Source organism: Podarcis bocagei (assembly GCF_964188305.1).
Source record: "Podarcis bocagei genome assembly, chromosome: 13".
NCBI classification, from domain to species: domain Eukaryota; kingdom Metazoa; phylum Chordata; class Lepidosauria; order Squamata; family Lacertidae; genus Podarcis; species Podarcis bocagei.
The window spans coordinates 38313591-38341282 of NC_138138.1; the positions used below are offsets into that span (position 1 = coordinate 38313591).

The 27692-nt window shown below is 46.2% G+C and overlaps 3 protein-coding genes across 10 annotated transcripts in view; 2 read left to right on the forward strand and 1 right to left on the reverse strand.

The window, feature by feature from the left end:
- The window catches only part of LMTK3 (lemur tyrosine kinase 3), a 33233-nt gene extending 18237 nt beyond the window's left edge, over nucleotides 1-14996 (reverse strand). The window contains exons 1-9 of one of the 6 annotated variants that reach the window (XR_014001506.1): nucleotides 13936-14996; nucleotides 9411-9544; nucleotides 8075-8225; nucleotides 7115-7191; nucleotides 6005-6123; nucleotides 4922-5009; nucleotides 4495-4643; nucleotides 3064-3148; nucleotides 2500-2621 (exon numbers count right to left, since the gene is read on the reverse strand). Coding sequence is in view for 5 of the 6 variants with exons in the window: in XM_081167071.1 (XP_081023197.1) it covers nucleotides 2500-2621; nucleotides 3064-3148; nucleotides 4495-4643; nucleotides 4922-5009; nucleotides 6005-6123; nucleotides 7115-7191; nucleotides 8075-8225; nucleotides 9411-9544; nucleotides 13936-14023 (1013 nt within the window). In the remaining variant the exon portion in view is untranslated. Of the gene's footprint in view, nucleotides 1-2499; nucleotides 2622-3063; nucleotides 3149-4494; nucleotides 4644-4921; nucleotides 5010-6004; nucleotides 6124-7114; nucleotides 7192-8074; nucleotides 8226-9410; nucleotides 9545-9888; nucleotides 10547-10963; nucleotides 11143-13935 lie in introns of those variants that run through there. The other 5 variants (XM_081167071.1, XM_081167072.1, XM_081167074.1 and 2 more) reach the window with 5 other exon arrangements.
- LOC308571539 (BAR/IMD domain-containing adapter protein 2-like) overlaps nucleotides 1-27692 on the forward strand; it is a 195110-nt gene that overhangs the window by 45716 nt on the left and 121702 nt on the right. The window lies entirely within an intron of this gene.
- On the forward strand, nucleotides 22835-27067 carry RPS9 (ribosomal protein S9). Of its 3 annotated transcripts, XR_014001613.1 has the most exons (7): nucleotides 22836-22974; nucleotides 24426-24545; nucleotides 24647-24769; nucleotides 25669-25855; nucleotides 26002-26024; nucleotides 26069-26196; nucleotides 26797-26970. XR_014001613.1 is itself a non-coding variant. In XM_081167551.1 (5 exons), exons 2-5 carry the CDS (start codon nucleotides 24449-24451, stop codon nucleotides 26972-26974), a joined length of 585 nt encoding a protein of 194 aa, XP_081023677.1. In that variant the 5' UTR covers nucleotides 22839-22974; nucleotides 24426-24448; the 3' UTR covers nucleotides 26975-27067. The 3 variants fall into 3 exon arrangements, 1 of the variants encoding a protein (XP_081023677.1); XR_014001612.1 differs by having other exon boundaries at nucleotides 22835-22974; nucleotides 26002-26196; nucleotides 26797-26919; XM_081167551.1 differs by lacking the exons at nucleotides 26002-26024; nucleotides 26069-26196 and having other exon boundaries at nucleotides 22839-22974; nucleotides 26797-27067.

The following is a 27692-nucleotide window of genomic DNA, read 5'->3' on the forward strand; positions in this document are numbered from 1 at the left end:
ACTCTATAGACAAATGTAATGTTATTTTAAACATTAGTCCTTTCATTAATATAACTTAATTTCCCATACTGTCAAATCTCATTGCTGGAGCTAACCTTTCCAAATCATGCGAATTCTTATGATTCATATAACTTATAAAATTTTTGTAAATAGTCTTTGAATTTTTTCCAGTCCTCCTCCATTGCTTCTTCTCCCAAATCTCGGATCCTGGCAGTCATCTCGGCCGATTCCATATAGTCCATCAATTGCGTCTGCCACTCTTCCAGTGTGGGTAAATCTTGGGTCTTCCAGTGTTTTGCGATGAGAATTCTTGCTGCTGTAGTTGCGTACATAAAAAACGTTCTATCCTTCTTTAACACCTTCTGGCCGACAATGCCCAGGAGAAAGGCCTCTGGTTTCTTAGGGAAGGTGTACCTAAACACCTTTTTTAACTCATTAAAAATCATTTCCCAGAAGGCCTTCACTTTTGGACAGGTCCACCAGAGGTGAAAGAATGTCCCTTCAGCCTCCTTACATTTCCAACATTTATTATCAGACAAATGGTATATCTTAGCAAGCTTGACTGGGGTCATGTACCACCTGTATATCATTTTCATAATGTTTTCTTTCAAGGCATTACATGCCGTAAATTTCATACCGGTGGTCCATAACCTTTCCCAGTCTTCAAACATAATGTTGTACCCAATGTCTTGAGCCCATTTTATCATGGCTGATTTGACTGTCTCATCCTGAGTGTTCCATTTAAGCAGCAAGTTATACATTCTCGATAGTACCTTAGTCTTTGGTTCTAACAGTTCTGTCTCTAGTTTCAATTTTTCCACCTGGAATCCTGTTTTTTTATCCAACTTAAAAACCTCTTGAATTTGAGCATAATGAAACCAGTCTTGCACCTTATTCTTTAGTTTTTCATAGCTCTGTAACCTCCAATTGTCTCCAATTTTTTCTATTATTTCCCCATATTTCAGCCAGCCGGCCTCCATATTGGGTTTTTTTCGGGCCTTGGCCTCCACTGGTGATAACCACCTCGGGGTCTTACCTTCTAATAAGTCTTTATATTTTATCCAGACCATAAATATTGCTTTTCTGACAATATGATTTTTGAACATTTTGTGAGTCCTTACCTTGTCGTACTGCAAATGTTGGTTTTTGAAGGGCATTAACAATAAATTATTCTAAGAGTGATAAATGAAATAATATAAGGTATTAACATACCAGATTGAAAATTCTATACCCTGGGTTGGTTTATTTATGTGTATGTTTGTTTTCTTGTATTTGTTCCTGCCTTTTTCTCTCAGTGGGACCACAGAGAGGCCGACCGTACATTATCACACAGCAGCACACAACAACAAAATAACACAACCAGAAATCAGAGCAGAAGTGAAACAGCAATAAGGCTCCCAGCCTCTCACAAAATCCCTAAACCAAAAGAGCATCAATAAACTAGACATGTTATTTTAAAATTTCAAATCAACTAGGCCAGAATTGAGCTTGATCCAGCTGGATCCCTTATCTCCCCCCCACCCCCTGCTGGTCAATTTTTAAACTAGTGGGTGCCCGCCTGTCAATCACCTGATGTCATAACATCAGGTAACCACTTGGAAAAGGCTCACTCTCAACACCAATCAGCTGATGGATACTGAGAGTGAGCTCCTTCGAAGGAATGGTGTTAGCGCCAATCAGCTGTTTGAGGCTGACAGTACATCTTCAAAGAATGCCCTTTGAAGTTTCTTTACAGGGAGGGTTGCAGTCAGACTGCACTTGCAAATGAAGAGGGAAAATGTCAAGTTTGCAGGTATGGTTTGACACCAAAGAGTGCCTGTAAATGTGCTTTGAAGGCACACAGCCAGGCAAAGTACTGATGATCAGCTTTTGCAAAAGCACAGATCAGCTGGCGTGGGGTGCCTGTAAACCCCACATTACTACATATTTACACCTGACATAGGGCAGATGGTCATGACTCAGCAGAAACAGCCTCATGAGTCATATGAGGCCTGCTGGGCTTAATCAGGCCCACTGGCCAGTGGTTCCCCACCACAGAAGATGGTGGATATAAATTTTAATATTTGTAAGCAAAGTTCGGAGCATTCCCTTAAGGATTTAAAAACCAAGTTTGTTTCAGCTCTAGCCCAATTGGATCTAGGCGTGCAAAAATGCAAACTAAGCTTGAAATCCTATGCACAGTTACCTGGGAGTAAGCCCTGTTAAACTTGGTGGTGCTTACTTCTGAACAGACATACAGTCAAACCTTGGTTCCTGAACGGCTTAGTTGCCGAACAAATCGGCTCCAGAATGCCGCAAACCCGGAAGTAAGTGTTCTGGTTTGCGGACGTTTTTCGGAAGCCGAACATCTAGTGCGCCTTGGTTTTTTAATGGTTTCAGGAGATGAACGGACTCCCAGAATGGATTAAGTTCGAGAACCAAGGTACCACTGTATAGGGTTGCGCTGTGAAATCCCTCAAGCACAGGTGCGTGGGGTGTGAGTGGCTCTTAGCAACTCACCAGACATTGCTCTGCTTGGTTTGATCCACCACAATGAGGCTTCCGTGCATCTCATCCAACAGTTCCGGGGCAACCCAGCGCAAAGGGATCCAGAGCCGGTCCGGAGTGATGTAATAGTCTTCCTATGAACAGATATGAGGAATGGGTGGAACAGGGCTGGAGATGCAGACTCTCCAAAGCTTCACAGATGAAAACAGGGGCGTTGAGCCTTTCCAAGCAGGTGTCTTTCTGTGGGTATATTCCACAATATGTCCCTGACACAATATTGGTGCATTTACTGATGGATTTCGTCTGCTTTATTAACTGTTCTGTGGTGCTTCCTCAATGCTACCCCTTTACCGCTGCCCAGAGGGGCTACAGAACAACAAAAGCAGGACAAAAATAAACCAGATCCTTTGTGATAGCAAAAGGGATTTCAGCAGAAAGTTACTATATATGTGCTGATTGGAAATTATGCAGGAGGATCACCCAAAAAAACCTGATGTCACCAGACACAGGCAAACAGGCAAACACATTTCAATCTACCTGCAGGGGCCTTGTGGCATGGATGGCCCCGCCCCTCACCTTGTAGTTGTTGTGCGACAGGCCGTAGTCTCCAACGCGCACTGTGAGGTCAGAGGTCAGCAAGCAGTTCCGAAGGGCCAGATCACTAGGGAGGGATAGAAAAATACCCAGTAAGGGTGGCTTGGAGGTGGGCGGGCCAGGGGATGGAGAGAGAGAGTAAAGAGCACCTTTCTTCACCAGCTTTCCCTTTCTGTTTATTTAATTTAATGCAGCCAATTGGCCCAAACTAAACAGAACAGCACTAACTAATCAGGTGCCACCAAGAGCTTGGATAAATAGGGGGGGGAAATCAGTAGAAAAAAATTGTAATGGACACCATTACAAGACCAGGTCCACTGGTTGGAGGGAGATAGGGAGGGGGAAAGACGTGCCCTTCTTTGGGTGGACAGGAGTTTTTCTGTTGCAGGGAGCCAAACCAAGTGTCCCCTGGATGCCATGGGAAATCAGTAATTCCATTGGTAAAATGATGCATTCTTGCCAGGGGCGGGCAGAGCAGGAATGGCCCTGGATACAAAGCCTCTCCATATCCCTCAAAAATCCCAGGATGAAGCTAATCAGCTATACCAGCCTGGTGCTGGCATAGTTAAACTCCCACCCCTGAAGCCTATGGAGGGGTTTAAAAACAAACGAAAAACAAGATAGGCTGAGATGAAGATAGACAAAATTTCCCCTTACCTGTCACTCCCCACCCCAGTTACAACTGCTCTGCTGAATGACAACAAAGCATTCCCAACTTTGGGTGGCACCAGAGAAAAAGTCCTGTTTTAGATGCCCCCCTCATCTTCAAATGTGAGACACTCCGAGTAAGGCCTCAGCAGAAGAGCTCAGCAGATAGGCGGGTTCACACATCTGTTCTGCCCCGACCTGCTCACCTGGACTGAATTTGCCTCTCAGAGGTAAAGTAAAGTAAAAGTAAAGTAAAGGACTCCTGGACGGTTAAGTCCAGTCAAAGGCGACTATGGGGCTGCGGTGCACATCTCACTTTCAAGTCGAGGGAGCCGACGTTTGTCCACAGACAGCTTTCCAGGCCATGTGGCCAGCATGACTAAGCCACTTCTGGCACAACCTCACACCTTGATGGAAGGCAGAGTACACAGAAACACCATTTACCTTCCTGCCACAACGATGCCTATTTATCTACTTGCACTGGTGTGCTTTCGAACTGCTAGATTGGCAGGAGCTGGGACAGAGCAACAGGAGCTCACCCCATCACAGGGATTCGAACAGCTGACCTTCTGATTGGCAAGCCCAAGAGGCTTGGTGGTTTAGAGCACAGCGCCACCCGCGTCTGGAGTATGGCCCGCTACATTTCAAAACATTAAAATTCATATTCATCAGCAAAACCCTTTGAGTTCCAGAGCTTAAACCATACACAGCTCCGTACAGCTCAACATTTCCTGAACAACCCAAGGATCGTGGTCTCTGGTCTACCTGTGGATGTAGTTGTTTTTATGCAAATGTAGCACTCCCAGAGTGATCTCGTAAGCCATGCGCTGTAGTGTGCTGAGGTCACGGGTCAGCAGGTCAGGGGTCATCCCGTCTGCTTTGCGCTGAGCTCGAAGGTAGCGTTTCAGATCTCCCTGGAGGAACACAGGGCGAGAGAAGGGTTGGTGAGCGAAGTCAGCGAAGCTAGCACAAAGTTTCCTATAGACCCAAGCAAATTCCCCAACCTCATGTGAAAAAACAGAATGTCCCTTTTTTCCGGGACACTTGGCAGCTATGGCCAAACAGATGGAGTGATGTTAGGAGAACCTTCCCCACCACTGCCCACAGCGATCTGTTTGGACCCCTGGCAAGAGCAATCTATTCCTTTTGTGTTTTCCCACCCAAATTCATCTCTCAGCTTAAGTATACTTACCAGCTGGCAGAATTCCATGATGAGAAGGAAAGGGATGGTCTCTGTGCACAGGCCGAGGCATTGCAATATGTTTGGATGCTGGAGGCTTCTTGAGGGAAGTGGGGGGATGGAGAGGAGGGCAGAAAGAGGAGGGGGAAAGAAGGTTTTGCTCCATTCATCACAAAGAGGTGGCACCTGTTTCTGCTCAGTTTTCAAGGGCTGAAAGTGTTCCCCAACTTCATTTTAGCAAATAAAATTAAAAAGAGCTGACACTACATTCCAAAGTAAGCAAAGTGTTATGTACTGAAGTTCTCACCCTGGGCCAGCAGGGGGATACTGTAGATAGTTCAGGTCCACATATGCAAATAAGGGATCGAAAGTAACGTTCAGTGATTGGATAGTTGCAGAAAGTTGTTACAGTTACGTTGTACTGGAGCTCTATATAAGCAGGCTGGCTGAACCCTTCAGTTCAGTTCTGTTCTGGCCTCTGAATAAACAAGAGCTGTTTGAAGAATCGCTGTGTCGTCTGATATGTTCACCCACAACTTAACACAAAGCTCGACTGGGTTGAGTATAAATCCATTTAAAAAAGATTCCTTCTTTCCTATGCTCCTCCCTTTTCTTATGTCCCACCAGGGTTTTTTATTTAGAGCAGGGAGTACAGTCGTACCTTGGAAGTTGAACGGAATCCATCCCGGAAATCCGTTCGACTTCCAAAACATTCGGAAACCAAAGCGCAGCTTCTGATTGGCCTCAGGAAGCTCCTGCAGCCAATCGGAACCCGCGGAAGCCCCGTCAGACGTTCGGCTTCCAAAAATAGTTCGCAAACCGGAACAGTCACTTCTGGGTTTGCGGTGTTCGGGAGCCAAAACGTTTGGGAATTAAGCTGTTCGACTTCCGAGGTACGACTGCAATTGTGTTACTGGAGTCTCGCCTATTACATGATGATGGGCTACTGGGGAGACTGGCATGAGTTATAACACTTACTGGAATCATGGACAGCTTTAGCTCTTGCAGCAGCCGCCTCAAAATAAGGTAGCTGTTTATATGGGGATATTTTGCCCCTTGTTTCTTCCTCCCGCTTCAGTTTCTCCTGCTTCTTACCGATATGGTTGGGCCTCTGACAGGAATTTCCTCTGCTCCAGTGGCCCAGCACTCACCCGTAGCTCCTTCACTACCACCTGTGCAGGGGTGAAATCTGAGAATATTTCACCCAGGATTACCTGTGGAACGGGGGGGAAACGGTTACTAACCAGAGCTATGAACACACGCTCCCATCCAGGGTGATCCTACCACTGGTTTAGGGAAGCGGTGTCCACACGACATTGGGCAAGATCCATATCTATCCTGTCATTTCTTATGAAACATTGCACATCCATTTTTTCTCTCTTCCAAACTAGCTTCAGAGTTCAGAAAAAGAATGACCTGGGAGCGATTTAAGCCAGGGATATGTATGCAGCCTGGAACCAACTAAACAGAACACATCTCGCCAGTTGTTACAGGGCCACTCTGACTGCCAGTTCATTTCTGGCACAATTCAAAGGTAATTCGTAATTACCTATAAAGCCCTACCCAGCTTTGTGTCCGGATACCGCCTTTTACAACACAAGACTCGCTGAACCTTCTGTTCATTTTTGAAGGCTTCTCTCTATGTCCCTCTAATCTAAATTTAGGCAGGTGGCAACTGGAGAGAGAGAGGACCTTCTCGATCCTGGTTATTTAAATGTAAGATGGCTGTAGGTTTTCTTTTATCCTTTCCACCCAATATTGAGATTTATTTATTTTTCCTGTATTGTGCAATTGACTGGTCACACCCACCCTACACAGTTAGAGAACATTTAACGCACATTTAAAGGACATAAGAATCTGCAGAACTGTCGTTTACCCCTCACAGAGCTACAATTCCCTGCAACCTTAACAAACTACACTTCTCAGGATCCTTTGGTGGAAGCCATGTGCTTTAAAATATATGGCGTGGATGCAACCATGGTTGTTGTTTTATTTACTGTTGTTTCATTTTGTGCATCTGCATTACGTAAGTGTCCTGTTACTCTGTTGTTGTTGTTGTTAGCTGCATAATAATATTTCAAATTATTGCTATTTTTAAACTTACAGTGGCTCTTCATATTCCCTGAGAATAAAACTGGAGCCCGCAGGAAAGAACCTTGGGTCCCACAACAAAAATCACATCCCCAACAACAAGCTTTTGCTCACCTTTCCAAACCAGCCATTTCCAATCTCCTGCAAATAACTGAGGTGTTGTCTGCTGAGTCCCAAGTGTTTAACTAGATCTGAAAGAGAGACAGAGCGTGGCAGTAACAGAAGTCAATGTCATGACCCGATGACTTGAGCATGAACCTCCCAACTTTGTTTCCCCCCACGTTCAAAAGTTAATAGACAAGCTACTGGGACATAAGCTAGCAGCAGCAGCTGATGGGGCAGGATGGTACCAGCTTCCTGGCAAATATAATGAGCGCTGCTTCTCCCTTTGTAGGCCACCTATCATTCCAGGCAAGAATGGAGAACCTTTGGCCCTCCAAATATTGCTGAACTACAATTCCCATCAGCCCTAGCAAACACAGAAAATGGCCAGAGGTTGTTGTTCAACAGTGTCTGAAGGACCAAAAGCTCCCCATTCCTGCTCTAGCCTTTCTGCCATCTATATGGGACCAAGCTGGTGTGGGAAATGTCAGTGATTTGTTTATTTTTACAAATTTATAATCCACACTTCCACAAAAATAGAACTAGGCGGAGTACACATATAAGGGTAAAATCATAAGAGCCATAACAACAGCAATAAATATCAATAAATACTGGCTGGCTATGAGGGGAGGGGGGAATATTGTAAAAGAAAAAGTTTTCAAACGACGTCTGAAGGAAGAGAGGGATGGTTCCTGCCAAGCCTCCATTTGTAGGCAGTTCCACAGGGCAAGGTCTGGGACCTAGAGATGGCCAACTGATCCTTAGGGCCATGGGGAGCCACCAGAAGGGCCCCATCAGAGGATCCCAGTGACCAAGGTGGAGCATGAGGAATCAGGTGGTCCCCAAGGCACTTTGAGCCCAAGTTGTTTAGGACTTTGTGGATAAACACAAGTACCTTGAACCTAACCCAGTAGCAAATCAGCAAATAAAGAGACAGGCAGGTGCATGCCTGCCCTCTCCAATGAATCTTACCTGTTTTGGGCATCTGCTGGTTGGAGGACGGGAGAGAGACCTCTGAGAGAGGCAGAATGTAGACATCCGGGATAGACTGAGAGGAGGACGTCTCCTCTGCAGGTGGTGTGTATTCTCCAGAATATTCTTCTCCATCAGGGTTCTCAAATTCCTGCCAGGTGGGCAGAGGTGAGTGTAAGGATGATAAGATATTATGCTGGTTTCCCCATTATTTCCCAGTCTGTTGCCTGAATTAGCAACCTCAGTGTTTCCCCATGGCCTTGCCATCCCCAAGCGTCAGAACCCACCAACAGGGCTGGTGCCAGGTTTAATGGGGACCTTGGCATGGCCAATGCAACACCACCATCACCAGAGTTACCCCTGCTGCACCTGATCTTCCCCTTTATGGGCCAACACTGCCGCCCTCCTCTTCCCTTCCGCCCTGACGTCTCTCTTAATCCTGTTTAAAAACATTCTTCACGGCTACAAGAACAGCTTCGCTGGCACCTCCCTCAGCACCTGGGCTCTGAGAAAGGGCCAAAGACATCTTTTTTAGAGACAGGCATTTTGGTGATGTGGTGGCCTGGAGAATGCCTCTGCCATCACTTCTGCGGTTTGCCATGGTGGCTCGAAAGACTTTTTAAACACAGAGGACTGACCTCTGGCGCTCCTTTCTACTCTTGCGGCTCAGTTAATAAGAGCATGAGACTCTTAATCTCACGGTTGTGGGTTCGAGCCCTACTTTGGGCAAAAGAATTGTGCATTGCAGAGAGTTGGACTAGACAATTCTCTTGGGCCCAACTGTACAAGTCTATGATTATTATTTTTAACTTTTTCAAAAAAATAATTGATTTTTTAAAGCCTTTTTAGCTATCACGGCAAACCGCACTGGCGCAGGCAATGCCTAGTCATCTCACCAAGAATGCCAGAATCTGAGAAGAAGGACCCCCTTGCCCCTTTCTCAGTGCCCAAGCAAGGAGGTGGAGGTTGCTAGCCAGCTGCTATGGGGTGGAGCTGGACCCAGTGGTGAGCTGGTGGGCAGCAGATCAGGCTGGTGAGGAGCACTTTAGAGTAATGGGGCCCACAGGAAATGCCCAATGTGGTTAACCGCTGGTACAAGGCCTGCTCACCAACATGAGGGATGGGGAACTTGTGTCCCTCCCATCATCCCTGACCATCAGGGACTAATGGGAGGGCTATAGGTTTTGCTTAGGAAACTGTACACTCCAATCCGTGATGCTGTTTAGCTTCACAGAATACAAGCCACAAATGCCTTTCAGCAAATAACAACAACAGCAGCAGCATCCCTTCCCCAAAGCATTCCATGTCCACCTCAAATCCCCACAACCAGGCTCACCTTGAACCCCACATCGCCCCGCTTGCAGCACAGGCAGGTGAGGAGGAGGAAGATAAAGGCCAGCAAGCCTGAGCAGGAGATCAGGACCACAGCATAGGGAGGGGCCAGGGGAGCCCGGCCTTGGGACAAACCATCTGCAGGGGAGGCAAGAGGCAGAGGAAGAAAGGGGACAGGGTCTTTCTCTAAAGCACATTTGTCAAAAGCGATGTTCGTCCACAACCCATAATATGGCATTTATAAGAATCTGCCAAAGCAGCTGGGCTGACCCAAACTTTTTTCGCTGCCTGAGGCAAAATACAAGATGGCACCCTCCTATTACTTGTAAAGAAGAAATGAGACTAGGTTGTACACACATTGAAAGTATATTGCTTCCCCACGCAGAATCCTGGGCGCTGCAGTATGTTAAGGGTGCTGGGAACTATAGTTCTGTGTGGGGTAAACTACAATTTGCAGGGTTCTTTGGGGGGAATCGATGTACCTTCAATGTGCTTTAAAGACATGGTGCATATGCAGCCTGAGAGCTGAAGACGGGCGACAGGCTAGCCTCCTCCACCTTGCCTGAGGGCAGCGTACGTGCTTAGGAGGTGCAGAGAAACCCCTAGGGAACACACAGCTTTGTCCAACACCTCACTGCCATTGCCTGTCTTCCACCATCCACCACCTAAGGCACCCGCCTCACTCTGCCTAACACTAGGATCCGGGAGTGAGAGTAAATAAGCAAGCATTCAAATTTTATTCCAGAATTCTACATCTTGGGACTGAGATGCAGTCAATGAGAGAGAATGGAGGACAGATGTCAGGGGTGTGTGTGTTTTTCAACCCCCCAAATGTAAACAAATTCTCTGTGGTTTCAGCCCTTACACATCTGTTCAGGACCTACAGCACCATTCTCCAGTCATCTGTTATTTCGTGTTTAATCCGGTTCCACCACAAATCTGGCTACACACTTCCCTAGACCAGGGCAGAAACTGTTCCTTCCATTCATCATCATAAACATTCCTCCACTCCTCATCCTCTTAACAAACTACAGTACTACTTACCCTCCCAGCCACATGACTCCGGTCTCCTCTTTTCCCCACATGCAGACCTCCTGACATCTAGCCCTACAGCGCCCAGTGTGAATGGGTCCTCAGCAAGCTTTCCTCCCAGTCCTCCACACTGCCATGCTAGTGGGCCTTTCCAGACAAATGAAGACACCAGCGCCTTCCCACTCACTCTGCTGCATGTTGGGCTCAGCACCACCACCCATCCCTACCAATTCTCACTCCCCACAACCTTACTTGGACATCCCAGAAGGTTACCAGCAGCTGAGGAAAGCAGCTATAGCTGCCACCATCTTTCCCTCCCTTCAGAATGCCTTTGGGCTCCATAGACTTGAGGCCTAGACACATTCTAGGTGATAAAGATGGCTGTGGCAGCAGTTGCTCCCCTATCAAAATGCTTAGGCAAAATGAAAGGATGGTGGCACCCATCCAGGAGGGTCCTGACATTTGCCCTGACATGCTGGGTGCTGAGGCCGGGTCTTCCCCAATAGAAACTTTTTACCAACTCACTGTCAGTTACTTTATCCATCCCACTTTCAATTCACTGCCAACCACCTGTCCATTTGGTGCCTCAGAAGCAGAACTCTAAACTGAAACTGTGCAGATGTATTTTTCAGATCTAAAACTGAAAAAACTAAAAGTCAATATAGTGCCATGGCTATATAAACTGTTTTATACCTCTCTAAGTGCCATTATAGGGACGTGGGTGGCACTGTGGGTTAAACCACAGAGCCTAGGACTTGCCGATCAGAAGGTCGGTGGTTCGAAACCCCGTGACGGGGTGAGCTCCCGTTGCTCAGTCCTAGCTCCTGCCCACCTAGCAGTTCGAAAGCACATCAAAGTGCAAGTAGATAAATAGGTACCACTCCGGCGGGAATGTAAATGGCATTTCTGTGCGCTGCTCTGGTTTGCTAGAAGCAGCTTAGTCACGCTGGCCACATGACCCGGTAGCTGTACGCCAGCTCCCTCGGCCAATAAAGCAAGATGTGTGCCGCAACCCCAGAGTCGATCACGACTGGACCTTTACCTTTAACTGCCATTACTGCCACCCCCCCCCAAAAAAAAGAATTCTGGAAGCTGTAGTTTGGTGAAGATGCTGAGGCGTCTAGCCCCTTCCTCCAAAATAATTACAATTCCCAGGGTTTTGTAGGAACGGGAAATGACCGTTAAAACAGTTTAAGCCTGCAGTTGGAGGTGTCTCTTTTCTAATGGCTTGGGGGTGGTTACATGGAAAAAGTTATACCAGAAATGGAAATCCAGCTGGATTTTCCAGGAAAAATATATGAATCCCTACATTAAGAGAAGCCTGGCAAACAGTCTGTGGTGAGCCCATAGACTTTTTGTTGGTGAAGCAAAGAGAAATGTCACATCTTCTATCCCGAGACCATCATGAAGTCATGGGACTTCCCATCAAGCTGTTTTTCTGACATCACCCAAATGGCCTTGATTAGCCTGTCCCTAAATGGGCTACTAGAACAATCATTTGTTTCCCTATGGATTTATCTGCCCTTGTGTGCAGAAGAAAGCATCTGGGCCAAAAAGGTCCAAGGTCTGCCAAGGCCTCCTTAGCACTCAATCCAGGACGCCCTACCCTCCGGGTGACATCATGGCAAGTAAGCCAATGGTAGCCTGAGCCCCACCACTCCAGCCTGCAGTATGGCACCAGAGCATGTATAGAACAAGAGGTGAAAAAGAGAGAGAAATATTGGAAGGGTTGTACATGAGGGAACACACTGACTTTGCAAGAGAAAGGGCTTTGATTATAACTCAGGGAAAAACTTTCCAGCTGTTGGAACAGTAGGGGTGACAGGATCCTGAAATAAAACTCATTAGCTACTTTGTCAAGAATAACACTGAATTTGTCCAATGCTGCATACACACTATAGCTTTAAAGCACATTAAAAGCACATTCCCCTCCCCCTCAAGGAATTTGAGGCAGTGTAGTTTCTTAAGGATTTCTGGGAACTGCAACTCATGAGGGGTAAACTACAAAGCTTAGAATTCTTTGATGAAAAGAATGTGTTTTGAATGTCCTTTAAGGGTATAAGGAAGATAAAACTCCTGGCCTGTTTGACAGGCCTTTTGATCCAACAGTGTTTCAGAATTTACTGCGAGGAACTAATCTTTGTGATTATTTCTGTCTCACAGAAAACAAGAACCCTATCGGATCGGACCAAAAGTTGATCCAATGCAAACATCCTGTTTCACGCAACAGGCCAGGCAATTACTTCCAGTAAAACCACAAGCAATGTTCCCTTGTCCTAATTTCTGGTCGCAGCCACGTTATACATTTAAAGAGCATGGTTTCCCCCAAGGAATCATGGGAAGTGTAGTTTGTTAAAGGTGCTGGGAATTGTAGCTCTGTGAGGAGTCATATGCTTTAAATGTATGATGTGGGTGTGACCTCTGTCCCCCACCCCACCCCACCCACCCCACCCTCTCTCTCACACACACACTTGTAAACACCCCACAAGCTAACATTAGGAGGAAAGTCTTTATTGCTCCCATTTTGCAGAAGGTAACCAGTGGATGAGGTCCTGTCACTTACTCTTACCTGTATGATCCATCAGTACATATCCACCCACCCTTCCCTTCACCTGTCCGTCCCTTACGCACACACCCGTACCTTCCTCTCTCTTTCAGCTCATCTTCACAACCGCCCTGTTATCTTCGGGCCCCAAGTACCTTCTCTATCTCAGGCCCTCCCAGCACTTTAGCAGTCCCACAGCACATGCCAATTCCCACAAAACTCTACCACCACTAGACCCTTGTGCCAAGGGCACATCCATAGTGAGTCACGCCGCTCTCTCCAGATGGCTGCCAGACCAAATGTGGCTTCATGCTATATATTCGAGATGCCACAGACCTCACGCCCACCCCTCCCCACCTCTCTCTCTCTCTCTCTCTCTCTCACACACACACACACACACACACACACAAACACACACACACTCCTTGTTTTCTTCACACACTAATCCCAGATCTTTGCTGCTGTGCTCTAATCATGGGCCCCCACCATGTACAAAAACATATTTGTTCTCGTAAGCCCCAAATAACTTCTATTCTTGTTTCCCACTCCTTCAGCCCCTCCAGGTCTACTCAATTTCCCTCGCCAGGGTCGGAAAGGAAGAAGGGGTGGGGGGAATCCAGTCAACCAGCAAACACAGCCGGCATAGGCATCTGACGAAAACCAGCAATGATTAATTTGGTCTGTACAGGAATCCCAGCCTTCTCTCCGGAATGGAATTTATTAACCCAGAAAACACCGCCAGCCTCTTGTTTGGGAAGCGAGAAATCCCGCAAGCCCTGCCGCCGTGCCCAGCTTTGCACACATGAAAGTGGGATGGTTGTCTGATTTGGGCAGGTAACCCATCACACAAACAGGTGGCCACAGATGGTGGAGGCGAGGGAGGCAAAGGCAAGGAGGGGTGGCCACTGCCACAGATGAATGGGAGCCCTCGCAACCTGTCAAGAAGACTCACCGTTTTCCGAAGGCGCTGCCAAAGCTTTCTCTGGGTTGAAATACGACATGGACGCAGCCAGGAGAAGGAAGGGGCCTTGTCTTAGCATCTTAGGGGGAGTCTGGGATCATGGATCAGGAAGGCGGGGAGAGGTCTCAAGACGTAGGTGTGGGGTGGGGGGTGGGGAGTGGAGAGAGAGAGAGGGAGAGAGAGAGAGAGAGAGAGGGAGAGATCCGCCACCCAGCAATGCACAGAAAAGCAGAGACACAGTGGGCATCAGTCATCAGAAGGGATGGAGCAGAGCCGAAGACGCCAAGAACAATGGTACCCAACAGATCGTTGTGTCGCCTGCATCCTTCGGAGGATGTGCGACCGCTTGGCTGGCTGCTACCTGGATCTCATCCCCAGGCATCATCTTCTCTCATTGCCCAAGGAAGGGGAGGAGATGGGAAATGGAATAAATAAAGAGGGAGGGCAGGGCAGGGGATAGTCAAAGGTGGCTGAAGAGAAGTGGCGGCAAGGATGGAGGGGGGGCGAAGAAAGCCATTGTAACAATAGGTGATCTCACATGGGGAGGGGGAGGGAACAGGAGGAAGCAGATGTGTGGGGAAGAGGGGGGTGGGGAAGAGGTGAAGGAGAAAAACCTAAAATCCCAGTTGAAAGGAGGAAGGAAGGAAAGAGGAAAAAAAAAAGAGGGGAAGAGAAAAAGGGAGGGAAGGAGGCTGGGTGTCCCCCCCCCCCTTCGGAAACCTTGCTCTTCGGGTAGCAGAGAAATTGATGGAGATCAAAGCCCTCCCATGCAGCCCGGGTTGTGGATTGGACAATGGGCATGTCACTTAGGCTGAAGGGAGGAGGATGCAGGAATGGATGGGGGGGTGTTATCACCATGGAGACCTGCTCTTGGGTAGCAGCAGCAGCAACAGCAGCAGCAGCAGCAGTAGGGAGTGCAGGAGCAAGAAGGTGAAAGGATGGAGTGATTAAAAGAGGGGTTCAGGGCAGCGAGACAGAGAGGGTTGCAAAAGGGGAGTGGATATTTTGCACACAAGTAGTGCTACGCCGCTGAGCATCTGCCAGATTCAGTGTCATATTCCACAAACACATAAACATAAGGAGAATCTCCTTCTCTCTCTCACACACACACACACAGGCATAAACAGAGTCTCTCTCACACAAACATACACACACACACATAACAGATCATGCACAATATTTCATGCTTGCAGAAAATGTCTTACACGTAGATAGGAAGTGTTGCTGTATTTATTTACAGTAGCTGCATGCTGCTTTTCGACCACCAAGCAGTGTCCAACAGTGATAAAAATATTTAAAATGATATTCCTGTGAAAACAATTAATTGTTACGTAAACAACAATAAAATTAAAACACTGAATAAAGGGAAACAGCTGCTGAAACAGTGGTGCCAGAATCCCATAATTATCAGATAAAACCAAACAGGAAAAGCAGAATGAAATATATTTTTTCCCTGTCCTCTGGAAGGAAGAGGTGGCAGAATGTGCAAACAAGAACCACAGAATGGGTAGGAGGGAATCCCAGAGCCCAGAGGCTGCCACTGAGAAGTCCCTGCTCCTTCTCAACGGCAGACTAGACTCCATTCCCATGGTGTCATGAACTGTATTTTATGTCACATAGAACCATTTTCTCAAGGTCATCCATACACGTTGCCTCATGCATCCCAGAGAAAGATTCCCATTCGGATCAGAGAGAATAAATCTTCAGATGACCCACCTTCAACAAACATATGGGGCAGGGGATTGGACCTGCTGCAAGCCACAATCACAGCACTGGGTGACACGGAGGCCACATCTGCCTGACAGCCACTCATTCAGCTTTGGTCTGAAAAGAGACCTGTGTACAGACAGGCCTCCACAATTCTGACCAATGAGGGGTGTGGCCAATTGGTGTCAGAAGGCGGAGTTAGTGGGTACACTGACCACAAGGTGAACAGCCTTAAACATGGGTTCATTGTTGTTGTTGTTTAGTCGTGTCCGACTCTTCGTGACCTCATGGACCAGAGCACGCCAGGCACTCTTCAACATGGGTTCAAAGCCTTCCTCAACTCTGATAATCATATTGGATGGTTTTGATCCAGTTACTACCTTCCAGCCTAAGCCCCCTCCTAGGATTTTGCAAAGGAAAATTATGGGATGCTGAAAAATACTCTGCCCTGAGTTTGTTGGAGGTAGAATGCAAACAGGATGAATAAATAATCCAGTGCAAAATGGCAGCAGTTTCCACACATGCTGAAACGGTCTTGGAATCATACACAGTGTGGTCAATTAAAAAATAATACAGTAAGCCTGCAATTTACACACATTTAACTTGTGCACATTTAGCTTTACATATGTGGCAAATATAATATTAAAAAACCTAAAAGGGGTTCTGGGGGAAACGACTTTGGCAATCCTGCCTACCATTGAACCCAGTGGGTCTTGACTAGATGTGATTTTGCCTTTAGTCGCCATCCCGAGAATGTAACCACTGTGTGAGTTGTGGGCTTACAGTAATAATTTCACTGTGTCAGCCATTAAAGCTGTGGTGAGAATTTGATTGTTTACTGTGGCAGAACTTTGGAACTCCCTACCTATTGAGATCAAGCGGGTGGCTTTGCTATACTCTTTTCGGCGCCTGCTAAAAACATTCTTGTTCAGACAAGTCTGCTCAGATGCTTAGAAAGATGAGGTAATTTTAATCTGTTTTAGCATTTTAAACTTTTGTACGTTGGCTGTGAATTATTATCGGTTTTATTGTTTTACTTTGTCGTAAACTGCTTTAAGGTTGTTGTTTTTTATTACAGCCAAGCGGTGTATAAATTTTATGATATAACTAAATAAACAAATAATCACAGGCATGCAGACCCCAGTTGCCACAGTGTTTCACTCACACAAAATGGTGGCGCACAGATACCTGGTGCTATTCCTCATGCACCACGGAGTAAGAAGACACACAATCTGTGCCTTCTGACTACCAGGTACTGAAGGCATACAGTGAGAGAGGGACCCTTGCCATCATGCTACTGGTTTGTGGGCTTTCCGGCAATAACTGGTTGGCTACTCAAAACAGGATTTCCGTGCGCTGCTCTGGTTCGCCAGAAGCGGCTTAGTCATGCTGGCCACATGACCCAGAAGCTATACGCCGGCTCCCTCGGCCAATAAAGTGAGATGAGCACTGCAACCCCAGAGTCGGCCACGACTGAACCTAATGGTCAGGGGTCCTTTTACCTTTATCTATGACCATTTAAAGTAGTAGAAAACCACTTTAAAGGTATAGTGCAGATGGGGCCTTTAAAATATGTGCTGCACATTAAAGCACATTTAAGAGCATCTCCGCCCTGCAAAAGAATCCTGGGAACTCTAGTTTACCCCTCACAGAGGCTATAATTCCTTGCACCCTTAACAAGTTACAGCTCCCAGGATTCTTTCGGGGGTGCTTTATATGTATGGTGTGTATGCCATCACAGCCCCTTCTCAAACTTTCCAATGGGAAAACTTTCATAATTTGTCAACACATGTTACTGCACAGAAAACCCACATGAAAATCACATGAAAATTCACTAAAACCATGACTACATGTCATACTTGAACTGGTTTGAGATGCGTTTAACTGCCTTGGCTTCTGTCCATGAACTTGAGGGTTGTACTTTTGGGGCCATGATGGGAAATTGCTCTTTGGAATCCCGAAACCACTTCATGGAATTACAGTACCTAGAGTTCCGGGGGAAATCAGGACAGTTACACCAGTTTAAAAGGTACAGTTCTCACTTAAGTTTTGCCTTTGTTTTCCTACTAGGCAAACATGCCCTTGAAATCCAGGAAGGAGGGTGGAGAGCTGCATGAGAGGAGATCTGGAGTGGGGAAAGGGGAATGTTCCCCTCCCCTCTCCCTAGATACCACTTAAAGGTAAAGGGTAAAGGGACCCCTGATCATTAGGTCCAGTTGTGACCGACTCTGGGGTTGCGTCGCTCATCTTGCTTTATTGGCCGAGGGAGCCGGCGTACAGCTTCCAGGTCATGTGGCCAGCATGATCAAGCCACTTCTGGCGAACCAGAGCAGCACACGGAAACGCCGTTTACCTTCCCGCCAGAGCAGTACCTATTTATCTACTTGCACTTTGACGTGCTTTCGAACTGCTAGGTTGGCAGGAGCAGGGACTGAGCAACGGGAGCTCACCCCGTTGCGGGGATTTGAACCGCCGACCTTCTGATCGGCAAGTCCTGGGTTCTGTGGTTTAACCCACAGCGCCACCCGCGTCCCCCACAGCGCCATCCGCGTCCCGCAATACCACTTCTTGACTCTCAATTACACCCTCCTCAAACCGTTTTTCTCCTTTTAACAAAAGGGAATTTAAGCTCTGGTGCACATTTGCACATAATGTAAAGTTAAGCCCCTAGTGGTAAACCCGGGTTTGTTGTCCTGAGAGGCCTGCGTTCAAATCCCCACTCAGCCATGAAGTTACATGAGAGAAATGGACAAGATGTTAGGGATCCTGGATACTTTTGTCATGAAGGCAAATAGATGCCTGGAGCCATGTCTTCTGAGAGGATCATTTGGAGGGAGGGAGGGAGGGAGGGAGGGAGGGAGAGAGAGAGAGAGAGAGAGAGAGAGAGAGAGAGAGAGAGAGAGAGAGAGAGAGAGAGAGAGGAGCTTTAAGGATAGAAGCAGGACAGGAGGCTGAGCCACAAACAAATGCTTACCCAAACCTAACTTTATTGTTTCCCCCCCTGCTTTAAAAGACACCCAGTAAATTAGCAGCTTCATTTATCTAGCATTTTCTGTTCCTCAGCACTTTATTGCTTACCAAATGAAAGTGTCTAATGAAAGGGGTGTGATTTACAAGTCTTCAGGCTCCCTGAGCCAAGAGCAATTTTCTACATCCCAGAACACAACAGTGCAGGAGAAAGGGGAAAGAAACTCATTGTCTGGGCAAATTCAGCCACCCACTGAAGAAAAAGAAAGAAAGAAAGAAAGAAAGAAAGAAAGAAAGAAAGAAAGAAAGAAACTTTACATTGAGCAAGTTAAAATCCTAGTCATCTAATGTGTGGTTCTTGCTCCATATTGTTCTTTGACTGTATTTACCTCTTAGCGGCATCCAAATGTGTCTGTCCCTAAGATATATTTGTCCAGGTCTGATACTTAGTGAAGCATTCCTAATCATTCATTTAAAGAAAAAATAATATGAAGCGGTTAGTGCCTTGTGTCTCATGCTTCCTGAGTTCCATATGTTCTGCTGTATTTGCATTCGTTAATGTGGAAATAGTTATGTACAAGCATTCTCAGTGTCGTTCAGGGCCAAGCAAGACACACCATCATTCATACAATTAGCAATTTCAGGCATTAAAGAAAGTAAATCAGAGGCGTGGCAGGTGACGGCTGCGGGGGGTGGGAGTGCATCTGTTATTTGCCTTGAAATGCAAGCTCCCATTTGTTCAAATAGAAATCTTAATTTCAGTGTAAATATCACATACAAGGAAGACCATTTTCACCCTCTTCAAAACTGATTCTAGCCCAAGACAGAAATGGGTTTGAGAGGAGACCACAGCTTGAAACCAGAGCCTTGTGGGATATCCAGCCTCATATAACCAAGATGCTTAACTCTGATTAATGTATGAAGAGGTTAAGACCATAGAGTAAGCTGTTCTGCCAGGCTTAGCTGGATCACTCCACCTCACCTTGGGAGGAAGGGTTATAAAATTCTTTGTTCTCTCAATTGCACCATGTGAACCCTACCAGTAAGGAGGTCCAAGCTGGTTGCTGCAAGCCATGTGGCTTAAGAAAGCCATCTTTCTGTAAAAATAATTTAGAAACACTTGCCATTTTGGAATCTATGTTGTACTGTACTGCCTGTATTTTCTTGCTGCTGCATGGAAAAGCACATGAATCTGACCTTTGAAGAGTTTGCAAGTAAACCATTTCTAGCTTACCAAACTGGTGGCCTCTTTCTAAGCTAAGGGAAGTGGGGAACTTTAGAAGCAACTTGGGGTATTTTAAAGGTCAAACGGTCTATATTTCCACACTTTACTTTGTTACTTGTTTTGTGATTTTTAATCTCTCCTGGGGCTCTCTCACCAAAGAGTACTTGCCCCCAACCTGACTCTAGGCATTCAGGGAATTCTATTTTTAACTTTACCATATCTCTCTCTCTTTTTTATCAAACCAAGAGGCTTGAGGTGAGTGGGGAGGATTGACCAGCTTAGATACCACATAGTAAACAGAGTGCCCAGGTGCTGAACATAGCACATAGCATAAGAATACTTAGCCAGCAGCTGGACAGTGATATGCACAGAAAAGACCCCTGTGTAAGCAGAAAAGTACAGATGGAAGGAGTTCCACTACCTAGGTGCATTCACACAAAATGCCCTCTGTCTTGCAGAGACTGCCTCTCCTGCCAAACATAAAACCTGGACAGTTAGATATGAAGACAGGCGGTCCCTCAAGCAAACTGTTCAGGGCTCTATAAACTAGCTAGCAGTAAGACTTTTAATTTGGCCCCAGTAGTATATAGGCAGCCACTAAACAGCTTTAAGGAGAGGGGTTCTGTGCTGTTGATATGAAACCCCCATCAGGAGCCAGGCTGCTGCATTCTGCACAAGTTCCTGGGAAATACAAGGGAAACCCCAAACAAAACTCGTTGCAGTAGTCTACTTCCAAAGTTAGCAATGCTAGAAATACAGTGCCCAAGCTATCTAGAAAAGTTAGATCTCTCTTATGCTGGATGAAGACCACTTCATTTTCTGAGGCCGTTTAAAATTGCAATGGCATTTTTAGGATTTATTCCACCACTGTGATTACCGGTATATTTTTTGCTGCCTTGCTTTTTATATATATTATTATTTTCATGACATGCTTTATTATTTTCTTGCTAACATGTTCGTTTTACTGTTTACCACTGTCAGAAGCAGCAATACCGAAGGACATTCGAATACAGGAAAATAAATATAGGCAAGCAGAGCCACACACTTAGACATTGATGTATTTTAATTTCTTTTATTGTAATTTTCATTATTTGTACAAGTTTTTAATTGTTTTAACTGTTTTTATTGATAATTTTCATATTTGTTGTAAATCGCTTAGGGGTTTTTACTACAATCAAGCCATATATAATTTTTGTAAAATAAAGTATTTTAAATTAATGGTGGAGAGGTGAGACCCAAGATAGCTACTGCTGATCCCATTTTCAAACTCCCTCCCCATGCCACAGGCACTTGGTGGACTGACCACTGTGCCCTCTAGCCTGGTGGTGCTGTTGGTGAATACCAGGTCAGTTCACATTAAAATGAAATCTCCCCCATCTACTATTAAATCATGGATAAGGAAGTTGTGTCAGCACATATTACTGAGACCTGTGTGGGTGCGCAGCATCAAGACAGACTTCAGGGTTATTGTTGGGGAGCTGCCACCATGGGAGGAAGTTGTGGGATGTAAATAAAATAAATAGTCCACACAAGTACCATTTCACTAGCCAGGAAACCCCTCCATCCTTGGTCAAGCAATGAGAGTCTGCATTTGGCATAAGGCTAGAAGACATACAGGGGCCTCCTACTGGTATACCATGCACCCTGCTGCCCAACAGCTCTGAAGCATGAGCTTTTCTTGGGCACGGTGCTGAAAAACCCTAAGGCCTTGTTCCTGGAGGTCTTCAACATCCATGCCAAGACCCAGCACTGGATTTCATGGCCTTCATGACCACCATGGGGCTGTCTCAGCTTGTCACTGGTCTAATACAGAAGCGAAGGCACACCCTGGATTTATCACCTAGTTATGGTCAAACCACTTCCCAGTGGAGTGACCCTCTGGTATAGTTTTCCGCAAAGACATTTAGGGCTCTTCCACACTTCCGCTTGTCCCATGCCTAAGAAAGCATGGGTCCAAGCAGTTTTCTGCTTGCTTCACCAGGCCTGGCCAGGTTCTGCAGAGTACCTGGGTGGGCAAAGAGAGATGGGCCACTCCACACACACACACACACACACACACACACACACAGGTCTCTGCAGCGCATGCCGTCTCTGCCCCCATCTCTCAAATCGGGAAAAAGAAATGTCTGGGTATGTAGGTAGGTCATGTATGTATTGTATGTATAATATAGTTTATGTAAACTGATGTATAATACTGTTTTTGTCTATAAAAAAAAATGCCTGAAGCTGCCTGAGCTCCCAACACTTTCTCTGCCCATGTCCCCCTGCCCCGCCCCTTATTATTTACTAAATCAATTAGCCACTTTTTGCCGCACACGCTCCTTGCCACCACCCAATAGCCAGAGCGGCTGTGACTGAAGCACCATCTTTTCCCCTCTGCCTCTCATAAGGTACTGAATGGCCAGTTGCTGTAACTAGGGTACTACTGGGTGAGAGCATGGAGACAGAAAATACTAAGAGCTGACACGCATCCTATACTACACACGCACACAAACAGAAAAAGCCGTCACTGGTCACGCGTTTCTTTTGATAGAAACAGATAGAACGCCAGGTCTAAAGACCGGAAGTGAGAAACAGCGGCGAAGGTATGTCCGACTCTAACCTTTTTTTGTGTATCTCTATAACGATAAGGGAGCGGAAACACATTGTGGGTTCTTTGGCATCTCTATGGTTCAGGGCATGGGGGGGAGGTGTTATAGGGAAACTGTTGAGACACTCGGTTTCAGAAAGCAGCAGGGAAGCCTGTTTATTCTCTTCAGCCAACTTCAAACCGCAGGCAGGGATGGCGGCGGGCAACGAGGGAGAAACTCCCCGCCCCCAGGGAAGAACTCTGTTAGGGTTCCAACCCCACAAAGCAATGGCGGCTCCACTCGCCACACAGACACTGGACCGTTAATGCAACGCGCTACCCTCCCCTCGCCCTCTCTACGTCTTCCTCTCTATCATCCTTGGAGCAAGCGCTAATTGGTTACAGCGCTGCGAAGCAGCCCTCCGCCAATAGGTTAGGCAGGAAAGACGTCGCCTTGCTATTGGCTAGCGGAGACGGTAGGCGGAGCACCTCACGACATATATAAGCAACCTTCATAGGCCGCTCCCTTCCTTTTAGTAGTGGCCGTCAAGCGCGTCAGAAGGTAAGCGGAGGTTTCGTTTCACTGCTACCCGAGGCGCGGTGTCGGGAATAAGAAGCGCCCCGGTGGCCGAGAAGGACGTTCTAAGTGACTCCGAATAAATTGGTGCCTCAGCGGTTGCGCATCCACTTTAAATCAGGGAGTTGGAGCCTTTATTCGCGCGGCCCCTGCCTCACTCGCTCAGTGCGCATGCGCGGGTTGTAGAACTAGGGCAGCCCCGCGTGCGCAGACCACACGTGTCGGGTGGTTGCTTCCGCGGCGCTGCTCGGCCTATTCAGGGGATTCGTGGATGGTGGGGATTAAACGCGCTCTCTCGAACCGCCAGTCTCACGTGATTGAATTTTTTTTTAAAGTAGAGTTAGCCTTCCCCGTCTTGTGAATTTTACAAGTGTCACGTTGGGCAGAAAGATTCCTACTAGATGATCCTCTTGGTCCCTTCCAACTCTGCAATTCTATGATTCTCTAACTTGGTGTCACCCCACGTGTTGCTGAAAAAATAGCAGCTATTTCTAGGTGTTCCCTTTTTTCAATAATTTTGGGGGAGTCGTTTTCAAAACTTTTGTCAGTTGATTCATTGTTAATGTTTCCTCCCCAGAGGCTGGGTGGGTGAATGCTGCTTATGCAAAATCATCCTTAATATGAGGAGTAGGGAATGTGCCTTTCTCTGAGATTATTTTACTGATGGCCCATAACATCTTTGAGCATTTCACAAATTCTCATACCTCCCTGCTCAGTTGGGGACATTTGGGCTTAACCATTGTTATATGGAATCACACTCTTTTTCCCCCTGCTCAAATTATATCCACGTTAAAATGCTGAAGTAGCAGTAAATTGTGCCATATATATTACAGGTCTTGCTTAGCTTAGTTTGTGGGGAGCAGGACTTTAAAAGGGGCCAAAGGGCCTTGCTGGTTTATTGAAATAGTTACAAAGTGTACTTTAGTTGCTTGCTGTAATTCAGTATCTGCACTGAAATGTGGTGCAGTGTTTAATGCTGACTGGATGCAAGTAGCTGCTTTCTTTTGGATATAGCAAGTGGTCCAAAGTGGCATATTTCTTCCACAAACTATTCTCCCCCTTTCTAATGGGTAAGTTTCCATGATATATATCACCTTCAGGGCTTCAACACAACTTTACAAAGAACAATTGTGACCCTCTGATGTCCAGTAGTGTCAGTTAAGGGTCAGTCTAGACTCCAGAAAACAAAACTTGTATTGAATTTACTGTTCATTGGGTAGTATTGACCTTACAAGTAGGAAAGGCTGGCTTTAGACCTGAAATTCCTGGCCGGCTTAGCCTACATCATAGGTTTGAATGAATGTATAAATGAAATGACGAGACACTAATAAGAAATTATACAGAGAAGTAGCTGTGAAATATATCAAAACTTCATTTGCTTCACTTGTTTCATCTGCCTGCTACTTCTATAGATCTCTCACCTTTTTTCTCCACAGAACTGGACTCCCTTTAGGCCAACATGCCAGTTGCCAGGAGCTGGGTATGTCGGAAGACATATGTCACCCCAAGGCGGCCCTTTGAGAAATCCCGGCTTGACCAGGAACTGAAACTGATTGGTTAGTTTATCCTGGATGAAAAAAAGAGAGTTGTTCAATTAAACATTTACGCTCCAAAGGCAGGTGCATGTTACATTTGAACTTTTATATCCCCCTCCTAGGTGAATATGGGCTGCGTAACAAGCGTGAAGTGTGGCGGGTGAAGTTCACCTTGGCCAAGATCCGCAAAGCTGCCCGAGAGCTGCTCACCCTGGATGAGAAGGATCAGAGGCGTCTCTTTGAGGGTATGTTAGGGCTGGGCATGCCAGTCTTCAGCATCTTTAATGGTTCTTTTGCTCTTGCAGATCCCTTTAACAGTTACCAGCAGATTAAGGGATCTGGGATGTGAGTTCACTTCCTTTATGAATCCTACCAGTTTCTTGGATCTAGTCCAATTAAATTTAAAACCAGAGATTATCAACTTACTGTTATGGACAGTTGTAATATTTTCATCTTTCCATAATGGTTAGTTGATGGTCTCTGGTTTTAGATTTCAGTGTGTTATATATAGATTTTATTGTAAATGCTACTTTATGATACAGGTCCCGGTCTCTCTCTGTCTCTCTCTCTGTGTGTGTGTGTGTGTGTACACACACACACACACACACACACACACACACACATTTAATGCCTTTCAGATGTGCTTATTTCTTGTGTTAGCTGAAAATGAATGAACTGCAGGTAAGGTCTTAAGTTCACTTTTCACATGGTTTGGTCCTTATCTGAAGACTGCAAAAAACAAATCCATACTTCCCCTGCCTGCCCCTGTAATATTATGAGGGTCTCTTCTCCAGTCTTCAGAGTGGCTGAAAGTGGGGAGGCAGAAAAAAGTCCTCCTTTCCTTCTAGCAGTGGCAATTTTAATCTGAAATTTTAGGCGCAGTACTGCACCCAGAGCTCAGAAACTGCTCACACTAACGAAATTCCCTTTCGCAAAGCACACCTAGAACAAAGGGAGTTTCAGATGCTGGCGTCAACGTGGTGCCATTTCTTTCTCTTCTCTCCCCCACCCGTCATTAGCATTTCATAGAGAATGCTTTTTTCATGGCCACTTAAGACGTACCAAAATACATGAATCATGTGCCCACTTCTCTAACCGTGTGTGGGCCTCTTCAGCTTGTTTACATGTCCATATCTTTTCCTAGGTAATGCCCTGCTGCGCCGTCTGGTCAGAATTGGGGTGCTGGATGAGGGCAAGATGAAGCTGGATTACATCCTGGGTTTGAAAATTGAGGATTTTCTGGAAAGGCGTCTCCAAACCCAGGTCTTCAAGCTGGGCCTGGCCAAGTCCATCCACCATGCCCGGGTGCTCATCCGTCAAAGACACATCCGGTATGTTGCCTTGGAGTATGTTTAGAAGTGGCATTTCGCTTAAGCAGAACGAAGTCAAAAGCAATGATTGAGTTGCTGTGGGTTGTAAAGACAGGGTCTACCTCTGAAGTAATGCATCTGATGTCTCTTATGTGTGGCCTGTGCAGGGAGATGTGTGGACATGTCCCAGCCGTGTGTCTTTTTACCCCACCAATCCCTCCCCTGGACTGGAACCCTGGATAACCTAAAAGCCCTGCAGTCTGCCTAATGAGGCTGTATGCCAAAAGCACCAACAGTTTCGGCAAGGTTCACTGCGGCTCAGCCGTACACCTTGCGAAGGTCTTGGCGTGTGGGCAGTAGAGGTAACAACTAGCAACTCTGCTCCTTCTCGGCACAAAGTGTTGATGTTATCCCTCTTGTTAGCGAATTGTCTGCTGTTACACCCAGTTTTCAGTATAACCAGGCATTCATCTTGCCATTGTATACTGAGGGCAACAGCAGTAAATGTCAAACTTGAGTCAGTTTCTCCCAAGCATTTCCTGTTGGTTCGTTCTGAACCTTTGTTCTGTGACCAGTTTTGCGAGTAAAAGTTGTGAGGGCATAGTTGCTTTGAGTTGTATTGTTCAACACTTATTAATGTGTAAGAAAGACCTATTGAATGGTGGGGCTTGGTTCTGAGTATCTTGTTTAGGAATTCATTTCAGTGTTAATTAAGGAAGGGGCTGAGGTTAACCCTAGCTTTGATAATAGGAGCAGGATGTTAATTTCCATGTTCCCAAATGCTGAGCTTTTAAATTTTAAACTCCCTGAGTGCTGGAATTGGGGGATGGTCACTTGATTCCTCACTTGGCTCTCTTCCATCAATCACTTTAGCTCTCTAGTTCTGTGAAAAACCGTTCTTAAGAAGAATGCTGCCGGGTTTAGCTGGAACGTCTGTAACTGCTTCCTTTTTCCCTCTTCAGTGTAAGGAAGCAAGTAGTGAACATCCCTTCCTTCATCGTCCGCCTGGACTCCCAAAAGCATATTGACTTCTCCCTCCGCTCACCATATGGTGGTGGCCGCCCAGGTCGCGTCAAGAGGAAGAATGCCAAGAAGGGCCAGGGTGGTGCTGGAGGCGGTGATGATGAGGAAGAAGATTAAGCTGTGGGGTGCCCCCCCCTCCGCACATGCTGGTGGGGAATCAAACCTGCCTTAACTGTAACATTACACAATAAAAAATATTTGTGGATAAAATATTGTAGCCCTTCTGGTGTCGGGGGTGCATCTCGAAAATACCTGATAATACCTGCAACAAGTGATCTTGCATGGGACGCTCTGTTCAGATGAGAAACTCAGTTGAGGGTTGTTCCTAGCAAACAGGACATCTGCATAGGAAGGAGCAGCAGCCAATTGTTGGTTGGGAATGGGGCTAGTAGTGGAGTGTGGCTGAGGAGGGTACAGTGCGCCAATACTGTACTCTTAACATATACATGCCTCTTTTCCATCTATGAAATGGTTAACTCCATTGCACACAAGGGTCCAAAAACAAGGAGCGGTAGTTGTTTTTTGTCTTCCGCCAACCCCCTCCCCCTTGCCTTGGAAAGTTGGAACTGAAATCTGGAGGAGAGGCCATTCCCAATGGCCTCCTGGGTCATTCATTCCCTGGACCCATAATACTATATTTCCCCTTGTTTTTCTGTACACTCTCAAGGGGGATTATTCCTGGAATTAGCATGCATATATGTATAGCTGAATTGCAACCCTTATCTCCAGTAGATGGAAACGATCGCTGCTGAAAATAGCATAAAGGTGAGCGATGATTAAAGAAATTGGCAGGAAACAAGTTGGGATCTTTCCCGGAGGCATCTACGGGAACAGA